Genomic DNA, 24,717 nt, shown 5'->3' on the forward strand with positions numbered 1-24,717 from the left:
TTTTAAATGTAATTTATAGGTAAATAACGAACGTATTTTAGTCTTTAAAATCCAAGAAATAACGAAATGTTTACTTACATAAACACAAATTTTCCGTTTTGAATTTTTTTTTTTTTTATATTGAATGAGTTTCAGTACAAAACATCAGGTTTCTTATTTTTCACTTTTTAAATGCAATTGTTAAGTTTTCTAATGATTTTTGTAACTTTTTCTTTATTCTTTACCGACAGTCTCACTATTCGATAGATCTTGTTTGCTATGACCTCAGCGATGACGTCATTATTAAGCTCACGGGCCTTAATGACATATATTATGATGGTAGTGACGTAGTGCGGCTATTGACGGAAATGTGTTAGCATGTTTGAAGAAAGAGATGAATGGTTAAAAGGTTTCATTTACTTACCCGACTATAAACGTTTTGTAACCGGGCAATACGGGATTTCTTGCTGCTGCTCCTCTATAGGTAAATAAGATGCCTTTACCGCGATAGACGGATGGACCAACTGAGGCATCTCTGTAAAATAATAATGATAATAATACGGATAATTATTTTTTTGATGATGGTCTGTGTAAAATCTCATAGTGAACAACAACAACAACAACAATAATAATAATAATAATAATAATAATAATAATAATAATAATAATAATAAAGAGAAGAAGAAGAAGAAGAAGAAGAAAAATGAACCAAGGAAAATCAAACTGTAATGTATATGAAAAAATGACACAAAATAAAATACATAAATCAATGAATGAAAAATGAAAATCTATCTATCTATCTATCTATCTATCTATCTATCTATCTATCTATCTATCTATCTATAAAAGTGAACGTGTCTGTATGTCTGTCTGTCTGTGTGTCTGTACATTTTCCTTCGAAATAACTCTGTTAATTTTAAGTCTACAGACTCGAAATTTGATATCCAGGGTACTGAGATTTGGGAAAATCTTTGCGATCGGTTTTCGGCCGGAAATTTCGCTGTTAAGGAGTCAAAGTTCAACGATTTGACCTTTGAGAACTCTACCAAACTCCTCCGACAATTTTGGGTCTAAACACTTGAAATTTTAGATATAGGTTCCTTAGACATAGATCTAACTTAATAACTCGGTTTGAGACCAAAACAATAAATGTTAAGGTGGTCATAATAGGGATCAAAGTTAAGAAAATTGACCGTTTTTTTTTTGCTCAACATACACCTCCAAACACCCGGGCAACGCCGGGAACCCATGCTAGTATATCTATAAAATAAACGTGTCTGTGTGTCTGTCTGTGTGTCTGTCTGTGGGTCTGTCTATGTACATTTCCCTACGCAATAACTCTGTCAATTTTTAGTCTACAGACTCGAAATTTTTATATACAGGGTACTGAGATTTGGGAAAATCAATGTGATCGGTTTTCGGCCAGAAATTTCGCTGTTAAGGGGTCGAAGTTCAACGATTTGACCTTTGAGAACTCTACCAAACTCCTCCGACAATTTGGGGTCTACACACTTGAAATTTTAGATATAGGTTCCTTGGACATGGATCTAAATTTATAATTTGATTTGAGCCCAAAACAATAAATGTGAAGGGGTCATAATAGGGGTCCAATTTAAAAAAAAATTGACCGCTTTTTTTTTTGCTCAGCATACACCTCCAAACATCCGGGCAACGCCGGGCACCCATGCTAGTCTTCTATACTCCTATAAATTCGTTTTTCTTTTGTGTGTATTGATATTCATATTAAAAACCATCTTTTCTATTTATGTAAAAAGAAAATACAATTTTCCTATATATGGGTCATGGAATTGAATTCATCTGCAAAAGATCTAGTTAATTTGCATATTCTTTTAAATATTCATTTTAAATAATTCCCTGTTAGTTTTTTTTTGTTTTCTTATGGGATGATCATCTTTAGTTAACTAATACGTGTTATTATATTCATGCAGATATTCTACATGATTTATACTTGCATAATATTTGCGTAAAAAGTTTACAGGACACACAATATTGTTTCCATATATATTTATGTATATGTATATATTTTTGTTTAATCTATCTATCTATCTATCTATCTATCTATCTATCTATCTATGTGTCTGTCTGTTTGTCTGTCTGTGTGTCTGTCTGTATACATTTCCCTACGCAATATCTCTGTCAATTTTTAGTCTACAGACTCGAAATTTGATATACAAGGTACTGAGATTTGGGAACATCGATATGATTGGTTTTTGGTCAGAAATTTGGCGATCAAGGGGTCAAAGTTCAACGATTAGACTTTTGAGAACTCTACCAAACTCCTCCGACAATTTTTAGTCTAAACACTTGAAATTTTAGATATAGGTTCCTTGGACATGGCTCTAACTTAATAACTTGATTTGAACCCAAAACAATAAAATTTAAGGGGCCATAATAGGGGTCAAAGTTAAAAAAATTGACAACTTTTTTTTTTGCTCAACAAACACCTCCAAATACCCGGGCAACGCCGGGCACCCATGCTAGTCTATATATCTATAAAAGTGAAAGTGTCTGCATATATGTGTATCTGTGTGTCTGTGTGTGTACATTTCCCTACGCAATAACTCCGTTAATTTTAAGTCTACAGACTCGGACTTTGATATACAGGGTACTGAGATTTGGGAAAATCGATGTGATCAGTTTTCGGCCCGAAATTTGGCGATTAAGGGGTCAAAGTTTAACTCTACCAAACTCCTCCGACAATTTTCGCTCTAAACACTTCAAATTTTAAATATAGATTTATTGGACATGGATCTAACTTAATAACTTGATTTGAGACCAAAACAATAAATTTTAAGGGATCATAATAGAGGACAAAGTTAAACACATTGACAGTTTTTTTTTGCTTTTTTTTTGTTGCTCAGCATACACCTTCAAACACCCGGGCAACACCGGGCACCCATGCTAGTATATATATAAAAGTGAACGTGTTTGCATGTATGTGTGTGTGTGTGTGTGTGTGTCAGTGTGTGTACATTTTCCAAAGCGATGACTCTGTCAATTTTAAGTCTACAGACTCGAAATTTGATACACAGGATACTGAGATTTGGCAAAATCTTTGTAATCTCTTTTCGGTCATAAATCTTGATGTTAATGGGTCAAAGTTCAACGATTTGACAAAGGTCAAACTCCCTGCCAAAAACCTCTGCCAAAAAAACTCCCTGCCAAAAACCTCTGCCAAACTCGTCCGACAGTTTTGGTTCTAAACACTTCAAATTTTAGATATAGGTTCCTTGGGCATGGATCTAACTTAATAAATTCATTTGAGCCCAAAACAATAAATGTTAAGGGGGTCATAATAGGGGTCAAAGTTAAAAAAACTGACCTCTGCGGTCTCTACCAAATTACTCACACAATTTCTTGTCTAAACATTTGAAATAAAGGGTATTCAAAGATAGGGCAAGCTTTTAATCGGTTAGGGTCGAAACATTTTTATTTAACAATATATAAATTTATGTATGTATGTATGTATGTTTTCATGTCTGCCTAAAACTTTCAATAGAGGCGACGGATTTTACCGAGATCAGTATCGTTTTAAAGTTGTACATTTCAGACGACAGATATCGAAAAATTGGCTAAAACATCAATATCTTCTTCTCATCTAGGCAGTTTTCTACAGGGGGGTGGGTCGCCTTTTCGCCGACATTTTTGAAAGTCATCCTCTCCTTTCGATTGTCTAGCCTTAATTTAAACATAAGTCGCTTCAGATTTGGCGGTGGTCGTAACAGCAAAGACGTCAGTTTTTTTCCCCGTTCTTTTCGTCCTTCGCGGTACGGGTTCGAGCCTGCCTTCCTTCTACAACTTTTTTTTTGCTCAACATACACCTCCAAACATCCAGGCAACGTCGGGATGAAATGCTAATATATCTATAAAAGTGAACCTCTCTCTGGATCTGTGTATTTGTGTGTCTATCTGTGTGTGTACATTTCTCTACGCAATAACTCTGTCAATTTTAAGTCTACAGACTCGAAATTTGATATACATGGTACTGATATTTGAGAAAAGTTATGTGATCGGTTTTCGGCCTGAAATTTGGCTGTTAAATGGGCCATAGTTCAACGATTTGTACTTTTGAGATAACTCTTCAAAATCCTCCAACAATTTTTGGTCTAAACACTTGAAATTTTAGATATAGGTTCCTTGAACATGGATCTTATTTTACTTGATTTGAGCCCAAAACAATAAATTTTAAGGGGCCATAATAAAGGTCAAAGTTAAAAAAATTGACCGCTTTAGTTTTTGCTCAACATACACCTTCAAATACCCGGGCAACGCCGGGCACCCATGCTAGTATATCTATAAAAGTGAACGTGTCTGTGTGTGTGGGTATATTTCCCTACGCAATAACTCTGTCAATTTTAAGTCTATAGACTCGAAATTTGATATACAGGGTACTGAGATATGGTAAAATCTTTCTGATCCGTTATCGGCCAGAAATTTGGCGATTAAGGGGTCAAAGTTCAACGATTTGACCTTTTAGAACTCTACACAACTCCTCCAACAATTTTTGGTCTAAACACTTCAAATTTTAGATATAGGTTCCTTGGACATGAATCTAACTTAATAACTTGATTTGAGCCCAAAACAATAAATGTTAAGGGGTCATAATAGGGGTCAAAATTAAAAAAATTGACCGCTTTTTTTTTTGCTCATCTTACACCTCCAAACACCCGGGCAACGCCGGGCTGAAATGCTAGAAAATATATGAATGAAAATAACCCCCCCCCACACACGCACGCACGCACATATGCTATAAAATAGCTCTGACGGACCATGAGGATGGAAATATTGAGAAGGTAGAGCAGTAACCAGATCTCTACTGGAATAGTGCGGATAGGACTGGGGCATTGCGGAGGCTTATTGCAACTCAAATCCCAGTAGAAAACCTATGCCAGAGAAAAATCAACGATAAGTGTAAGTTGCGATAAAGCAACTTACGTCGCAAAGTCTATCGATGTAAGTGGTGAGTACTGGTACACTGAAGGGCCTTGTTTTCGCTCAGACTCTGGAGAACATCATTTCTGATGATTGCCTATGTAAGAACTAGCGAGTACATAATAATAATTATAATAATAATAATAATAACACTGACAACAACAACAACAACAATAATAATAATAATAATAATAATAATAATAATAATAAGAATATATTGATGTTAGCATTCTGTAGATGTTCAGTGTAAATAGAGACGCTCTGATATTATTGTAGCTCTTTTGTTAAATTTGCAAAAGTATTTATCTAAGCTAGCAGAAACGCTTGGCGTAGCCCGATCGTAAAGTACGCTTTAATATGATATTTTAATTCTTGCAGATTTCGTATATATTATTATGGTGTTAATTTTCTATCGATTTTTATATATTATAAAGTTGCGATTTCAAAAATAACAAAAATATATTCATATTACTTAGGTGCATCAGCTTGAATCGAAACCGAAACTAAAACTTATGAAGAATTCTTGGTAAAATCATTTATAAAAAAAAATAGATGATTAAAGTGCCATCAGCTATAGTCAAAACCGAAACCAAAACTTATGAAGAATTTTTGGTAAAATTATTTATGACAAGAAATGGAAGAACATAATTAAATGACCCGGATGTAAGCGTGGCACACAAAAGAACACACATGCTATCGTATTAATATATAGATAACAACAACAACAACAACAACAACAACAACAATGATAATAATAATAATAATAATAATAATAATAATAATATGATGATGATGATGATGATGATGATGATCGCTGGCAGTTGTGGAGTAACCATATCCAATTGCGCACTAGGTTGGTCTACAGGCTCTTTGATGATTAAGCCTGTCTTTGAGCGGCATAGGCGATCGCATCTGTCACATTTGCTGGTATTTCTTGCCTTCTTTGTTGGCGTCTGAGCTCCTGGTTGTATCTAAACTCTCTCCCCATGCTCCAGTTTGGACCTAATAATGGAGCCCCATAGGTCACGGCCTTGAGCAAGTTCTTCCCAGTTTTGCGTGTTAATGCTTACCATTTTGAGATTACGCTTACAGACGTCCTTGTAGCGCAACTGGGGTCTGCTATTTTTCTGTTGCTTGAAATTAGTTCGCTGAAGCGTATGTCTTTTGGCAAACTACCATTTTTAAATCTAGTGACGTGCCCCAGCAAGTGGAGTCGGCGCTGTTTCAGGAGTGTGTACATCGTTAGCAGATTGAAACGAGAGAGGATAACGCTGTTGGTGACTCTGTCCTTCCAGCTAATCCAATAGTATACATCGTAGGCACCGTAGGTGGAAGGCATTCAGCCTTTGTTCATGCTTTGCAGAGGTAGGCCAAGATTCGCTGCCATAAAGAAGGGTACTAATCATGCAAGCAAGTCTTCAATACAAAACTTAGAATTGTCTTGGACAGAGTTTGGTCTCCTGGATGATATATGGTGGGACTATGATCCGGCAGCAATAATAATAATAATAATAATAATAATAATAATAATAATAATAATGAAAAAATCTTGCCTGAGTTAATTAATATTTATTAGCGGTTGCGCTGCGTCAGCACACACTGTAATGTTATGATCCTTTAGGCTGTGATCATAGCGTAGTATCTGTTAACTGTGGCAAGCGGGAGCAATGGTCAAAACATTATTATTATTGTTATTGTATTCTTATTAATTGATTTGAGCGACGGATGGTCGCTGGATCAGTTATTATGATTAGAAGAATAAACAATTAAATTGCGAAAGAAATGATTGACGTGTGAATCGCAAAAAGAATGTGAAAATAGAAAATATATGTAAACATTATTTTGGGGTTTTGAATAAACAAATAACTAGGTGAATTAGATTGGTATGAGACATGTAATTGAGTGACGTAAGAGAACACGTGATGTAGTTAGTTTTGGAGAGATTCAGGGAGTTAAGGATTGACCACCAGAGCAGACAGACGTAGAACAAGGGTGGACAGACAGCTGGGAGCGAGCTGTATGAACAGAAAATGTAGAAACTGCAGATCCTGTGAAAACCAATTGAGACAACTTTAATAAATTTATATTAAAAAAATATAAAGAGTTGTTTTATGGTTTTCACAAAGAAGAACAGATGTCTCAATTGGCTTCATGGTTCGTCACGGAGCAGCGGGAAGATACAGAAGAACTCTTCAAGAAAAAAAAAGGTATAAGGCATATATTATTCTTCTTACATATGAACTGTAAAAATATCCCGTGTGATAAGTCTGATACAACATTATTCAGCTTACACATCAATATCATATTCTCCTGGCGGAGCAACATACATACGATTTATACGTTTATCATCTGTCTGTTAAAAGAACAATATCTTACATCCACTAGATAACACATGACACGTTTTAATATATCATCTCCTCCAATTTCAACCAATATACAAGAACACAACGCCGAGTCAAACACAAAATCGAGTACACTGAACATCGTCTTACCTTACACCGTCTTATCAACGTTTACCTTGTGACTTCGGAGTATGGGAAATTCATATGCACAAAACAAAATCACTTAAAAAACAAAACAACCCTAAGTAAGATTAAGGATAATGAGTAAACATTGGATAAAATGATGGTTAAAATTATTACAAACTTGCCAGGATTCGAACCTGGAATCTTCTGATCCGTGTTCAGACGCGTAATCCGTTGCGCCATAAGTCCTGTCCGTATGCCGAAAGATGTTACCGTGACTGTAGCAGTATCAGAAATTTCGTGAAAATAGTGAATAATTCCATCCCATCTTTCCAAGCTTATAACTCCTCGAAAAATGTAATTCAAGTCCTAATTATTTTTTTCAATTAAAGGAGCAAGGACCAAGGTTTCATTTAAAAAAAAACAAAAAACAATGTGTTTTTTTTTTAAAAAAAGGTTTTAAACTTCGGATTTACAGGTAAATTTCTAAAAAACGGGCTTGTTTTTTTGTTTTAAATTTGAATATATTATTTATTGACCTTTTCTCTTCAATTTGTGATATATAAAACTATTCAACATAAATTAATTATTTACTTTTTAAGAGAAACTTGAAAATGGGGGGGGGCGTGAATTAAAAAAAAAACGTTTGTCTAAAATATTATATTCGGTTTATTGGAAAGAACATAACATTTCACATTGACCCTGAAAATATCGTAAAAATAGAATCAATAGAAAAATTTTGATAGATTTCTTTAAAGTTTAAAAATTGAAAAATATTGAGTTCGGAAAATTCATTACTGTTAAAAAAAAAAAAAATATTTCTATTACTTTTAAAACAACTGTAATAGTTTATTTTGGAAGTATAATCCATAAAGAAAATAAATAACCCACTTTTAACAGAGAAATTACGAGATTTTTATTGCTACCGTGACTGTATACAGACATTGCTAAATTCCGTTGACATGGGCAGATAACTTTTTCGACAATTGCACGAAACGGCCCGAAACCCCTTGTTTCAGGCTTTTTGTGTAACTCGGCGTTCTTCATTACGAATCATATATAGATAAGGACAATGTAGGGACTCACACCTTTCAGGACAAAAAAAGAATTTTTTAATTCGCCGCATTCGTTATTGGTATACACATATACACACATAAATAAATAAATGAATAAATAAATAAATAAATAAACATTTAGAATTTTATTAATGGTATTTATTACTAAACTTATATAAAGCGATTATTATTTGTATCCACGCCTGTATTAAATACTTATGTTTAAGCTTGTTTCTGGTTCTACATAAAATAAATCTTAGTTGTGTTTTAACTTGTCTTTTCCCAAACTATTATATTAGTGCTGTAATTATGACACCTACCCTTTTCCGACGTATTGGCAAAGAGTGTTAGCAATTTTCTGATACTTCAAATTATTTTCGCAAATCCGAATGTACGCCCCATTCTGCAGAAACATCATTGTGTTATTACTGTGCTTCACTGGAACAAAATAAAACAAGATAAAATAAAATAAGATAAAATAAAATAAGATAAAATAAGATAAGATAAAATAAGATAGGAAAGAAAACAAACTTGAGTAATCTCCCTTTGTGAAATAACTTAAGTGACACTTCTGTAAATTTGTAGATTCACACTCTTATCTAAATTTTCCTCTCCCCTCCCAAATTATATTCTAATATTTTAAGTGATTACGCGTCAACATTCTAAAAACTTTGTAGAAAAAAAAGAAATTTTAGAATTTATACTGAAGAGCCAGTTTACAGATATAAATTAAACATTAAATGATCACCATTTCCGGGCCATTCAAATCGTCTTAGTGTAGATCATAATTTTGTTTTACCAATTAATCCTAGTTGTAGGGTCTTAAAGCTACACGTAGTTGCCTAAAAACAAAACCTCTGGCTTAAAACCTCGCAGAACTTTCTTTTTTTTTTTTTTTTACATAGGCATCAACACATTATCAAGGCCAAGAGGCCACTCAAGGATAAGGGTTAAAGAGTGTACAGTAGAAATTGGACAATATAGTAATCATTAGTAATGAAAATTTGGTAAATTTAATAACTTATATGGAACGGCTCATCAAGAACTTATTTACGTTAGACTTGAAGACAACCATACGTCAGCCGGAAAGCAGGAAAACGGAAGACAATTCCACAGGCATGCAGTTCTAAGAAAAAAGCTTTATTCATGGAATCTACGTTTAGGTTTAGGCACAGATAAAGAGTGGGGGGAATTATTGATAGTGTTTACAGCTAGACGAGTGTTTCTTGTGAAAGTTTGGCGAGGGGGGACTATAGATTGAAGCTCAGTCGAACACTTTCCATGAAAATAACGATACATCCGAGACAAACTCGCAACATCTCTTCTGTGAGATAGAGATTGCAAGGAAGAGAAAAAGACATCTCCTACGAGGCTACGAAGTCTATTTTGAACTCTATCAAGGCAGGCCAAGTCCTTTCTAGCAGCTCCTGCCCAGATGTGGCAACAGTATTCCATCCTTGGACGTACCTGGCTCTTATATAGATAGAGAATAGCATCAGCAGTGAGATATCTACCGGATCGATAAAAAGATCCCACCATTTTTCCAGCGGCCTTGGCAACAGATTTGATGTACGTGTTCCATTTAAGATCAGAAGTAATGGTCAAGCCAAGAAGCTTGTCAAAACTTGAGGCTTCCTGAAGACGAGAGCATTTCATTTCAATTGATGCTAGATGTGGATCAGAATGTTGATGATGTAAAGAGAGAAGCTTGGTTTTAGATGCATTAAAAGTAACCAGCCACTCCTTACCCCATTGTACTACGTGCTCAAGATCAGAGGAGAGAGAATTGGAGAGAACTTGGTCGTTTACTCTTAGATGTGCTACCATAAATGGTAGTGTCGTCAGCATAAATGTCTACAAATGATGTAAGGATGTGATTTGGAAGATCATTAATGTAGATCAGGAAAAGAGTTGGGCCCAGGATGGACCCCTGAGGGACACCGGCATTAATACTGTGAGCTTCTGATTTTTGCCCCTCAACTACTACTCTTATGAACCTATCAGAAAGAAATGATTTAATAATTGAGAAGACATTTCCAGCAATACCATAGCTAGAGATCTTATGAAGTAAACTTTTATGCCATACCCTATCAAAGGCCTTAGATATGTCAAAAGTAATTGCCCTAGAAAGGTTGTCTCCGTCGAGAGATTTGCTAATCCTATGAGATATAACTGTAAGCACATCTGCTGTAGATCTAGCAGAACGGAAACCATATTGAGTGTAACTAAGAAGGTTATTTTTGTTGAGATGATTGATTACTTCTGTATTTAACACAGATTCCAGCAACTTACTCATGACGCACAGGAGACTTATTGGCCTGTACTGAGAGGGGGATGAGCGATCACCTGAATTCTTAAATACAGGGCATACTGATGAAATTTTCCAGGGAGATGGGAAACTATTCTCCTTAAGACAACGTTTAAACAGTTTTGTAAGTATGGGCGCTAGTTCAGGTTGAAGTTTTTTCAGTACTATAATTGGAATACCGTCAGGGCCAGTTGCTTTACTGGAATCAAGGTTTTTGATTAGCTTGGCAACATCACGTACAGATATACGTATATCACATAGTGTGTTTTCTGATACAGGAGGAAATATTGGGGGTTGACGGCCTTGATCGCAAAGGGTAGAATTAGCTGCAAAGTTCTTGACAAAGAGTTTGGCTTTGTCTGATGCTGACGAGATTACCTCAGGTCCATTAATAATAGTTGGGATGGAGCACACGCTTCTGTTCAGGATTCTGTTTGCTATTTGCCAAAACTGGTGGGAACCAAGCCGCTGCTCAGCTACTTTGGACAACAGATTGAGCATACAACTCTCTTGCATTCTTTATTACTTTCTTACAATGGTTGCTGGCAGTCCTGAAAGCGGCTTTAGTTTCCATACATCTATTACGTTGGAAACAGTGGAAAAAGTGATTTCTGTGCGCAATGGCAGCAGCACATTCTGGAGAGAACCATGGCTGGCTGTTAGGTTTTTGCTGAAACTTTTTCGAGGGTATGAAACGGTCAATACCTACAATTAACCATTCCGTCAGGTCTAATACTATAGAGGACACATCCTTTTTAAACATGGAATGCAGAGGTAGATCAGTTATAAATGTACGGAAGCTATCCCAGTCAGCCTTAGTGTATCGATATACTGTACGATGGAGAGGTACGTCTGGGGACTTATTACATTTCATTTTTATCTTAATTGATACAACAGAGTGGTCGGAAGAGCCAAGAGGCGACAGAACAGAAACTGAACATAGTTCAGGGCAAGTTGTGAGAAAAAGGTCTAGTAGGCTCGCATACTGGCCGTCATTGTCGGGCACACGGGTGGGTTCCTGAACAATCTGAGTGAGGTCATAGGCAATGGAGAAATCATGACAGAACCTCCCCTCATCATCGGTCTAGTTAGAGTGGGTCAACCATTCGACGTTGTGAACATTGAAGTCACCACATACGTGAATGTTAGCTGAAGGATAAGCAGATAGGACTTGGTCAATTTTCTCAGATATGCTTTGAAAGATAGTAACTCTGCTGTTATGGGGGCGATAGAGAGTAAATATAAATGCCGTAGTGTGAGCTAAAGCAACCCGGAAGCACATATAGGGTAAGTTAGGATCTTCCCTGGAGATGTCCCTACCACATGGAAAGCTATCCCTAATATAGGCACATATTCCATGCCCATGGCGATCTTGGGGGTCAGATTTAGAAGTTAAGTTAGAGTATCCTTTAATTGCGAACTCTTCTAGGGAAATAGCCTGTCCAATGCCAGTTTCACTTAAAAATAAAAGGTCTGGTTTAGTCTCTTGTAATTGGGTTTCAACCTCTGGAAGGTTAGAACGTAGACCCCTGATGTTGGAGAAAGAGACATGGTAGTAGGGGTCTACGTTGGAAGTTGGAGAACCGGGTTTAATCGTGTATTTTTTCTTGAAACTTGTCATGATGAAATTTTGGAATTTGTAGACTAGGTCGTCAGATTTACTTAGAGCAGGACAAAGAGAGGAAACTAAGAGAGAAAAAGAAATGAAGAATTTTTTTTTTTTGTAGCTAATGATAAGGTAAAGCCGTAACAATTACCCACTAGTATGGCATCGAGAGGCCCCACCAGAAGCTACTGCATGGTCCAGAATCCATTCACCAAATGGCAATACAGCAGCCCCAGTACTTTGCACCTGCTGATAGGACAGCCTCCTTAGTGGTTAATCCAAGGTTCGGGTCCCTGACTATCAGGCGGATAACGTCAGCCCAGACAAAACGTTTACCTCCAGCACCCTTACTAGTGACATGGCTACAAGGATAGACATAGAAACAGAAAATTTCAGCCATCTCTGCCAACTGTTCGCGCAAAATACTGCCAACCTAGAACTTTTTACCCATAGAAAATATTGCCTTTAAACGCTAGAATGGCTCGGAAAAGGCGGATCATTTTTGTATTACATTTATCTGCTGAACTGAGTCCACACTTTATATAATTGTTTTTTTTTTCTTGTTTTTTTTTCCTCTCCGTTTTTCGGAAAATTCACAGGTAATCGCCTAAAAATAGAATCTTATTTGTTTGGAGGGGGGATAATTAACCATCTGTAATAATCCCACAACTTTTGTTGGATTTGGGAGGAAAAACTAGGGGATTTATTTGAGGATATCGGTTAAATAGTGCAATGCTTTAATAATTGTGTAATTTTTAATCTGAATGTTTCTCATTTCATTATCGCTAATAACGTTTGACGTACAATGTTGTTGGTACCAACAAAGAAGTGAATAAATAAATAAAAATCCAGTCGGTATTTTTTTTTCTGTTTTAATAAAATTATTCTACGATACTCTCCCGTCTTGACACCACTTAAAATATTTATCGCTGTCACATGTCCATCTAGCCAGAAACATTTCTCTTTCCTCCGACCGGATTCTGACCGCAGCCGGCCGATTCTCGTCCTCGACTTTACACGCGCATTTTCTTCGACGCGCACTTCTCTCCTGAGCACATGGTGTCCTTTTCTTTTTTTTTTTGCCGCGCCAATTCGCGTACGCTCCCTAATTTGCATATGTGCCTTTTTCGGTTACTGCTGCTGCTAATCTCTTCGACAGCCAGCTATCCTTCGCAGCTGCAGATATTTTCCCACGCGCTTATATGCAACATGTTACAATGTATCATGAAATGTGAAACCTATTAGCTGTATTAGAAAAGCATCATGAAATTTGCAACCTATTAGCTGTATTGGAAAAGCATCATGAAATTTGCAACCTATTAGCTGTATTGGAAAAAGCATCATGAAATGTGCAACCTATTAGCTGTATTGGAAAAAGCATCATGAAATTTGCAACCTATTAGCTGTATTGGAAAAGCATCATGAAATTTGCAACCTATTAGCTGTATTGGAAAAAGCATCATGAAATTTGCAACCTATTAGCTGTATTGGAAAAGCATCACGAAATTTGCAACCTATTAGCTGTATTGGAAAAGCATCATGAAATGTGCAACCTATTAGCTGTATTGGAAAAAGCATCATGAAATGTGCAACCTATTAGCTGTATTGGAAAAAGCATCATGAAATTTGCAACCTATTAGCTGTATTGGAAAAAGCATCATGAAATGTGCAACCTATTAGCTGTATTGGAAAAAGCATCATGAAATTTGCAACCTATTAGCTGTATTGGAAAAAGCATCATGAAATTTGCAACCTATTAGCTGTATTGGAAAAGCATCACGAAATTTGCAACCTATTAGCTGTATTGGAAAAAGCATCATGAAATTTGCAACCTATTAGCTGTATTGGAAAAAGCATGATGAAATGTGCAACCTATTAGCTGTATTGGAAAAGCATCATGAAATTTGCAACCTATTAGCTGTATTGGAAAAAGCATCATGAAATGTGCAACCTATTAGCTGTATTGGAAAAAGCATCATGAAATTTGCAACCTATTAGCTGTATTGGAAAAAGCATAATGAAATTTGCAACCTATTAGCTGTATTGGAAAAGCATCACGAAATTTGCAACCTATTAGCTGTATTGGAAAAAGCATCATGAAATTTGCAACCTATTAGCTGTATTGGAAAAAGCATCATCAAATGTGCAACCTATTAGCTGTATTGGAAAAGTATCATGAAATTTGCAATCTATTAGCTGTATTGGAAAAAGCATCATGAAATGTGTAACCTATTAGCTGTATTGGAAAAGTATCATGAAATGTGCAACCTATTAGCTGTATTGGAAAAGTATCATGAAATTTGCAACCTATTAGCTGTATTAGAAAAGCATTATGAAATTTGCAACCAATTAGCTGTATTAGAAAAGTATCATGAAATGTGCAACCTATTAGCTGTATAGGAAAAAGCATCATGAAATGTGCAACCTATTAGCTGTATTGGAAAAGTATCATGAAATGTGCAACCTATTAGCTGTATTGGAAAAGTATCATCAAATGTGCAACCTATTAGCTGTATTGGAAAAGTATCATGAAATTTGCAACTTATTAGCTGTATTGGAAAAGTATCATGAAATGTGCAACCTATTAGCTGTATTGGAAAAGTATCATGAAATGTGCAACCTATTAGCTGTATTGGAAAAGTATCATGAAATGTGCAACCTATTAGCTGTATTGGAAAGTATCATGAAATGTGCAACCTATTAGCTGTATTGGAAAAGTATCATGAAATGTGCAACCTATTAGCTGTATTGGAAAAGTATCATGAAATGTGCAACCTATTAGCTGTATTGGAAAAGTATCATGAAATGTGCAACCTATTAGCTGTATTGGAAAAGTATCATGAAATGTGCAACCTATTAGCTGTATTGGAAAAGAATCATGAAATTTGCAACCTATTAGCTGTATTGGAAAAGTATCATGAAATGTGCAACCTATTAGCTGTATTGGAAAAGTATCATGAAATGTGCTACCTATTAGCTGTATTGGAAAAGCATCATGAAATGTGCCACCTATTAGCGTTATTGGAAAAGTATCATGAAATGTGCAACCTATTAGCTGTATTGGAAAAGTATCATGAAATTTGCAACCTATTAGCTGTATTGGAAAAGCATCATGAAATGTGCAACCTATTAGCTGTATTGGAAAAGTGTCATGAAATTTGCAACCTTTTAGCTGTATTGGAAAAGCATCATGAAATGTGCAACCTATTAGCCGTATTGGAAAAGTATCATGAAATTTGCAACCTATTAGCTGTATTGGAAAAGTGCAACATATTAGCTGTATTGGAAAAGTATCATGAAATGTGCAACCTATTAGCTGTATTAGAAAAGTATCATGAAATGTGCAACCTATTAGCTGTATTAGAAAAGTATCATGAAATTTGCAACCTATTAGCTGTATTGGAAAAGTGTCATGTAATTTGCAACCTATTAGCTGTATTGGAAAAGTATCATGAAATGTGCAACCTATTAGCTGTATTGGAAAAGTATCATGAAATGTGCAACCTATTAGCTGTATTAGAAAAGTATCATGAAATGTGCAACCTTTTAGCTGTATTGGAAAAGTATTATGAAATGTGCAACCTATTAGCTGTATTAGAAAAGTATCATGAAATTTGCAACCTATTAGCTGTATTGGAAAAGCATCATGAAATGTGCAACCTATTAGCGGTATTGGAAAAGTATCATGAAATTAGCATCCTTTTAGCTGTATTAGAAAAGCATCATGAAATTTGCAACCTATTAGCTGTATTAGAAAAGTATCATGATATTTGCAACCTATTAGCTGTATTAGAAAAGTATCATGAAATTTGCAACCTATTAGCTGTATTGGAAAAGTATCATGAAATTTGCAACCTATTAGCTGTATTAGAAAAGCATCATGAAATTTGCAACTTATTAGCTGTATTAGAAAAGCATCATGAAATTTGCAACCTATTAGCTGTATTGGAAAAGTATCATGAAATGTGCAACCTATTAGCTGTATTGGAAAAGTATCATGAAATTGGCAACCTATTAGCTGTATTAGAAAAGCATCATGAAATTTGCAACCTATTAGCTGTATTAGAAAAGTATCATGAAATTTGCAACCTATTAGCTGTATTGGAAAAGCATCATGAAATGTGCAACCTATTAGCTGTATTGGAAAAGTATCATGAAATGTGCAACCTATTAGCTGTATTGGAAAAGTATCATGAAATGTGCAACCTATTAGCTGTATTGGAAAAGTATCATGAAATGTGCAACCTATTAGCTGTATTGGAAAAGCATCATGAAATTTGCAACCTATTAGCTGTATTGGAAAAGCATCATGAAATGTGCAACCTATTAGCTGTATTGGAAAAGTATCATAAATGCTGTTCCCTCCATACAAATTAATGATTGCTCAGAAACTGAATGAGCGCAACTGGAAAAATCGCACGTCAAAATGTGGAAGATATTTGTGCCGCATCCTGTATATTTATATTTAATTTCTCGGCTGTTAACTATAATGTCAGATTATAGATTATTTAGTTGAATTAAGATTAATTTTGGATAGTTTTGGTGAGGTATAATTTTGATTGATATGGGCACACTTACAACAATGGAATTCATCGGATCCGCTTTTGCAATTTCTGATGCCATCACATTGTTGCTCCTGCGGAATGCATTCATAGTTAAGGCATTGGAATTGGTTCCGATCGCACTTTGCTACAAAACGAAAAGAATAGAAAGTATTAATAACACTGTAAACGGTGGGAATATTAATGATATTAATATTAAGGAGAGGTAGTTTGCTTCAAGCATTCCGTGGAATATATATATATATATATATATATATATATATATATATATATATGAGACAAGTCATTGATACCGTTGGTTTCAAATTCGATAATTAGGACCGTTTTATATACCTATATCAAGCTCGCTTCAGCCAATACAAATGAGTATTGGCCGAAGAGAGCTTGATATATGTATCTAAAATGGTCCTAATTATCGGGTTTGAAACCGACAGTACCTATGATTTGTCTCATCTAAAAACTTTATGTAAACAAAATATAAAATATAAATACGCTCTTATTTTCGGATTTTCCTTACAACTGAGCACTCTGCTGGATTTTCCCCACCAAAACTATATATATATATATATATATATATATATATATATATATATACGAGCAAACAGTTAATAAAACACGTTAAAAAACACTTTGAAATGAGTTAAAAACATAATTCATCTGAAAAGGAAACACTAGATAAGTGGATAGTCCTTAATCCGCAGAGTTTCGAAGAAATACTTTCCTTCTCATCAGATGGTAGGAATTAGCAAAGTGCGGGATCGGATTTTGCATGCAAAAGTATTGGATGAAACAACAAGTAAGTCAAAGATCTTACTTGATAACAAAAAAGTGAAGCAGAAGGAATATGGTGAAGAAAAAGGTGATTACACATGAATGGATAGTCTGGTGGAAGATAAATAATCCAAATGTATAACTTCAAAACTGTTAAAAGAATTTCCATTTGCACAAGTAAAATCCAAGGAAAATAATAATATTAAATATTGAATTTTAGGCTAACATGTTCAAATTTGATTTCATTATGTACATCTCTATTTGGATTCTGATTTATATATAATAATAATAATAATAATAATAATAATAATAATAATAATAATAATAATAATTTATATATATATATATATATATATATATATATATATATATATATATAACTACTTCATTTACTCACATAAATTTAATATACGAAAGCATAGATTTATGCGTAAACTTTAAGTATTTACTTCAAAAGTGCTCAATACGTAGGTAGAGCTAGTTAGTAATTTATAATCCGCGGTGGATACTAGAAAGCTGATTGGCTAACTAGAAATCCTCAACATATATAAAAACAAGAAGCAACCACAGAATTCGCGCATAAGCCTGATGAATCCTATAGTGGATGAAACGCAGAATATTCAGTGTAGCTTAATCGCCATATATATTTTATATATATATATATATATATATATATATATATATATATATATATAGAGAGAGAGAGAGAGAGAGAGAGAGAGAGAGAGAGAGAGAGACATGGAAGTCTATAAAAATACAGAATCACTATTTCTGTTTCTTGTATTGTAATTGTCTTCTCTAAATCCTTTATATGCATATTTATATTCGTTCGTTCCCCAACATGAAAGAAAGCAAGTGCTTATTTTTTCTCTTACGTGACGTGGACTCTAAAGAATTCAGAAACGATCAAAGAAAGGACATGTAAACATCAGTTGTCCGTAATATATATATATACATATATATATATATATATATATATATATATATATATATATATATATATATATTCAAACACGATAGTGTTTGAATATATATAGTTAAGTATCAGTTTTAGTCATCTAGAACTGCTTTAAAGCTTCACCGCTCACTCATTTTGTTTTATATATCTTATTTATAATATTCCGAATTTTATTATGTTCATGTAATTGAGAATTCGGTAATTGTTCATGCACCAATAAAATTTAAGTCAAGATAAGGTGACTTAATTTGTAAGCTTCAAAATTACCATTTTTTTTTTGTAATCCAGCATTCATATATTGCTTTAACAAAACCAAGTCAACTAGGATTGGATTGATAGCAACAATTTGTGTATTTTCACTGATCGTTACAATTGTTTCGCGACCATTGGGAAAATTTCAAACCTCATATCCTTTGAAAATATTCACAAGAATAGCCTCTCTTCAGACGTTGAAAAAAAACACTTTTTAATAAACAATTCATTTCCCTTTTAAGGAAAACTATGTGATAAAAAATTTACTTACATTTCTTCCTTCAGAGATTTTTTTTTGTTTGTCATGGATTTTTCTATCTACCTATTTTCGTATCTCTATTTTTAAATGTTTCAATCGATTATTCATTTATCCTAGCAACCAATTGCCTGAGTTCATTTAATTTGAGTTATTACTATTTTTCTCTAAGTTATTTATTTAAATTTTTTTTTATTAATCTTTCAAATTCCGGATCTGATATTCTACGTCCCTACCGTTACTTTTTATTTAATGTTAGCTTAGTTTGCATTTTAAATTTTGGATTTAAAGTATTTTTCTTTTATTTTTTTTCTTTCGTTCCAATCTATTTTGATTTACGGTTATTTGTTAATTTCGATGTTGTAAGGGTCATTTATTTATTAGTTAATCACTTCCGTTGAATTTTAGGCTAACACGTTCAGATTTGATTTCATTATGTACCTCTCTATTTGGATTCTGATTTATTTCCAAAGTTTTAACCTAAGTCTGCTACAAGGCCTAATTTTCTGAGGTTGCTGTTGGCTCTATTTTTTTTTTTTGCTTCTTATACCATTAATTTCAATTCAGGATTTAAGTTCTTAAATTCTTTTCCAACTATAAAATCCTATTTATAAGTATCTATTTATAAATATTCTATTTAACTCCACTCTGTTTTCCTCCGATGGAAGGGGAGGTCACCTTGGTTTTTGAATTTAAAACAAAAATATTATTTACTAAGTTAGGAGTTTTCAAGTTTTATTGATCTGAAACCAGTATTTATTAGTCCCCCACCTTTATTTCTAAGATTGTGGTTTTCGTGTGGAATTTATCTCTGTAAAGCTTCAGATTTGTTTTCTAAATTTGATCCATTTATCACATCTATTTTACACCATTTTAACCCTGGCCTTTCACTTAAAAAAACATTTTTTATTTTAAATATATATATTGCGTATGTAAATTTTCGTTTCATGCTTACATTTTTACCCTTAATATATTTTCTGGATTTTAAAAAATATTTCAACTAGGTTTTAGATGTGATAGCAGAAATTTATTCCGATGAAGATATCACTGTACAACATCCAGCCTTTTTGTTTAATATTTCTTCTTTAGAATTCACTATATCGTATGCTTCCAGTAAACACAGATTGCATCTTTTTGATTTACCGGGTTTATACTTTCTACCTTTATCTACTATTGACCATTGTAATTCAAACTCTTTTTTATTTTTATGAAGTTCCCTAACCCAATCACCTAATGCAGTTTTGTTCATCTTTTTATTTCTTATATTAATTTTTGTTCGATCCCCCTTTGTATCATTATCCCCTTCCCTATTAGTTTCATTCTCCTGTTCATTTTTGAATGACGCAACATGATTTCTGAATCTTTCCTTAAAAAGGCAACCCGTCGATCCGAGGTATAACTTCTTACTATTATCAGCATTAATCTCACATTTGTACACTATTTCTGAAGTTTAAGCATTTGCCCTCTAACGGACACTTGCTAGGTGTTCTACAATTATAGTTCCTCTCTAAATTCCGTTCTGCTGATACTGACTTATTGTTATTCCTTATTTTGCTTATTTTCCTGTTATTAGAGCTTATTATAATGTTGGCAAATGCGTAACCTTAGAAATAAGATTAAGGCTGATAATAGTAAGAAGGTTTATCTCGGATCGACGGGTTGCTTTTCTAAGGAAATATTCAGAAACCATTTCGCATCATTTTCGCCTGTAGTTAGGACCGAACCTTCAACATCCAGAAAACTCACTTAGTTTGTAATCAACACCTTCATCCGCATAGACCTGAATATATTGAATAAATACTAAAACTGTCACAAAAATGGAGTTATTCTATAAGTTTTCGTGATGCAAAATATAAAATTGCTGCCTCTTTTTAAAGATAAGTTTTTCACTTGCTTTCCTTTATCACGACTACGAAGTATTATTGTTCTTACGGCATGATTTCTCATCTGTGTCTCCGGGGCAATCTTTTTCACCGTCACATACACTTTCTTTATATACGCATTTTCTCTTGTGTGCGCGTGGTGTAAGGGTCTCGTTGACATATCTACAGGGTATCTTTGTTGAAGGGCAGTCTGAAAAATATACAAACAAACAAATATAATGTTATTACAAAATACGAACAGTAAAGGGAACACGGACAGTGTTTTGATCAAACACTTCAAAATAGATGAGAAATATAAAAACCTCTTTTGGGTAAGCTGGTTTTTTAAAAAATTTTTTTTATTACATTTTCACCCCAAACAAGGCAAATTGCCACTTTGGTGTAGGGGGCTACTATCAGGGGCAACAACTACTGGGGTACTATGCAGGGATTTGGGCAGCAAGATGTCGGTTCACGTTACACTTGAACTTCTGCATGTCAGTACAGTTGGGGAAGAAGGGACCTGGAACGGAATTCCAAAATCTAGCGGTTCCGGGGAAGAAACTATTGGAGTAGAAAGAACTTTCTGGTATCGACACTCTTTGCTCGACGTCCCACAAAAATGACTCTATCAGATGGCTACTTAATCTCTAAGTCTTCATAACAAACTGGTGGGAAGAGAAATCTGTCACTTGCTACTTAGGTCGGTATCAGAAAAACTCATATCCTAAATAAAGTATATCGAATATGAAAAGATATAAATTCTTACGTGAATTTGAGCAGTCCACTGCGGGCTGCATATTGCACGTACACAAAGAGGTGCACTTAGATATGGAGCATTTAGAGATGGAACTTTCATATCCATTGCACATCACAGATGCGATGGGTTCTTTTATTAACTGATCGTTTGTTGGATTTCCCGGAAAAGATTTCTTGGCAGTGCCACTGTAAAATTAAAAAAAACAAAAAAACAGATGACATTAGAAAAAAGAACACATACATAACTAAATTGACAAGAACAACGTTATTAAACAGCCAGAGGTAAAGTGACCAAAGATGTTTTAATGGGGTTAATACAAGAGTGCTCCATTCCGAAGTAGAGCAAGATATATTTTCTATTTGTTTTTATAAATGCAGACTTAGTTTCGTATGAGCTGCATTACCTGAAGAGGTCTCTAGTTATTAGTAACTAGCTGACGAAAACATGATCATGAATGTGCAGCGACATATCAATGCTTATAAAACACAAATAACAAGTATATATATATATATATATATATATATATATATATATATACATATATGAGAGAGAGAGAGAAAGAGAAAGAAAGAAGGTAAAGAATAAAAGAATGACAATATAAAGATATATACTAGCATAGATTTAATAATTTATTCAATATGGATGTTACATCAATTAGGGGTGTAGAATAAGTAAACTCTTTATACCAAGGTATTTCGAAGCTTAATGCTTCTCATCAGACGGGGAAAGAATATGCTAGGTAATATATTAGAGATGCGACATCTAGCGATAACTACATTAGAAGTGAAATAATGGGGCGTGAGAGGGAAAATGGAATACATTGAAACTGTGGAGGGAGGGAGATGGGAGAATTACAGTAATTAATGCGATAGAGGAAGAATTTAGTTGATATTATATACTGAGGATAGGTGGTAAGAACATTATGTGTGTGTCTGTGACTTCGTTTCGTTCTCTATTGACTGCGAAACGACTGAACCGATTTTTAAGAGAAAAATCACACAAATGTAGTTCATGTGCCTAGGAGTGTTGCAGATAGGTTTTGTATACGAATGCCTCTGATAAGTATCAAGAATTGATGATCGAAAACATCCGGTTAAAGAAGGAATAATTCAATTTTGACCAAATTATACAGCCTAACATCACAAATGGATTTAAGAAGTTTTGTCACCACACAAGCAGAGGGTTCAGGCGTATAAAATCAACAGTAGGTTCTTTGATAAGACAAGAGAGCGATCGAAATGAATTTTTCTGTTTACAACACAACTGAACCATGATACTTGACTTCCGCATTTAATTCAAGCCATTGTATATAATAATTTCATATAATCACCAGTAGGCTCTCTACAGTGCAATGACGATTACAGTATATTATGAAGAATGTCACTGTGGAAAGGCAAGTAAGGCCTTTTTTGCTGCATTGCAATGGGCCCTCGACTAGAGCGGGCAACCAATCAGTTTCATTGAAAAATGGGCGATTTCACCGACAACAGAAGTATTGAAAGTGTGGAATATTCGTTGACCCTCATTCAATAGCTGATAATGTCGGGTCTCCCTCTTGGTATATATATATATATATATATATATATATATATATATATATATATATATATATATAAAGTTGAACGTCTGTGTGCGCGTCTGGTCACGAATAGGTTCCTATATGGTTGACTATTATAGAAAACTGATCACATATAATGATAGATGTATCGAGACACAGGAATGGGTATGTTTGATCTGGCATAATGATGATTCATTAAAATTGTGGGGTCTGCGTACGCGCCTGGTTCACAAAGTATAGAAATAAAAAATTTAAAAATAAAAAAAAAACGTTCACAAGTGTTTTTGATATAGATGTACATAATAATACTTTGATAAGTATGATTTAACTTAAATAGGGATGGTATAATAAAATTGTGGGGTCTGCGTTCGCGCCTGGCCTCCATAGAATGGAAATAGGAACAAACTTTAATAAAGACTTTTAATATCTATCTGCGTAAGTATACTTTGATAATTATGTTTCAGTTTGAAGACATATGGTGTAATAAAATTATTCGGTGTTCGTTTGCGCCTGACCTCCAAAGAATGGAAATATGTCACAAAGTTTAACAAGGTTTTTTAATATAGATCCACAAGATAATGTGATAAGTGTTTCAGTGTGAACAGGTATGGTATAATAAATTATGGGGTTTATCTATTTTATTTTTACTTTCATCATATTTTGCTTTGGTTTCGATACCCCCAAATTCGAAGCTATCTCTTTACAACTCTTCCTTTTCATAACCTATCATACTTTCATAAATCAGAGCCCATTTTCTGTAGGCTGTTTCTGAACCCAGTCAACGACAGGTACTTTTGCTAGTATATATATATATATATATATATATATATATATATATATATATATATATATATATATATAAAATATATATGGCGATTAAGCTACACTGAATATTCGGCGTTTTATCCACTATAGGATTCATCAGGCTTATGCGCGAATTCTGTGGTTGTTTTTTGTTTTTATATATGTTGAGGATTTTAGTTAGCCAATCAGCTTACTAGTATCCACCGCACCCCTTCCTATCAGCCAATGGACATGCATTTTATCGAACAAAGGATCTGTTTTAGAACAAGGTTAGTGGTTTAAGGCAAACGATTTTCCTCCTTTCTGCTTTTTTTATATATATATAAATATACATATGTGTCACACATACATGCACACATACATATATATATATATGTGTGTGTGTGGTCGTTTATGTATATTCATGTTTATTTAATTTATTTATTTGTTTGTTTTCTATTGTTTTTGTTACTTTTAAAGCTATTTTGTATCGCTATCCTAGAGAAAGTTTTATTTTGTGAACACAATTGTTTGCTATTTCTCGTCTACAGTTTAATAGATTTTGGGGTTCTTTAAAGTACATGAAAAA

The 24,717-nt window shown here is 34.1% G+C and overlaps 1 protein-coding gene across 1 annotated transcript in view; it reads right to left on the reverse strand.

Moving 5' to 3' along the window:
• Window positions 1–24,717, reverse strand: part of LOC145293985 (enteropeptidase-like) — a 123,778-nt gene that overhangs the window by 40,532 nt on the left and 58,529 nt on the right. The window contains exons 8-12 of the mRNA XM_080140878.1: window positions 21,797–21,972; window positions 21,098–21,238; window positions 16,945–17,055; window positions 8,773–8,890; window positions 404–514 (exon numbers count right to left, since the gene is read on the reverse strand). Of these exons, the coding sequence (XP_079997004.1) occupies window positions 404–514; window positions 8,773–8,890; window positions 16,945–17,055; window positions 21,098–21,238; window positions 21,797–21,972 (657 nt within the window). The remainder of the gene's footprint in view (window positions 1–403; window positions 515–8,772; window positions 8,891–16,944; window positions 17,056–21,097; window positions 21,239–21,796; window positions 21,973–24,717) is intronic.

The sequence above is a fragment of the Euprymna scolopes genome, chromosome 15 (assembly GCF_053919585.1).
Source record: "Euprymna scolopes isolate OS-2025 chromosome 15, ASM5391958v1, whole genome shotgun sequence".
Classification (NCBI taxonomy): Eukaryota; Metazoa; Mollusca; class Cephalopoda; order Sepiida; family Sepiolidae; genus Euprymna; species Euprymna scolopes.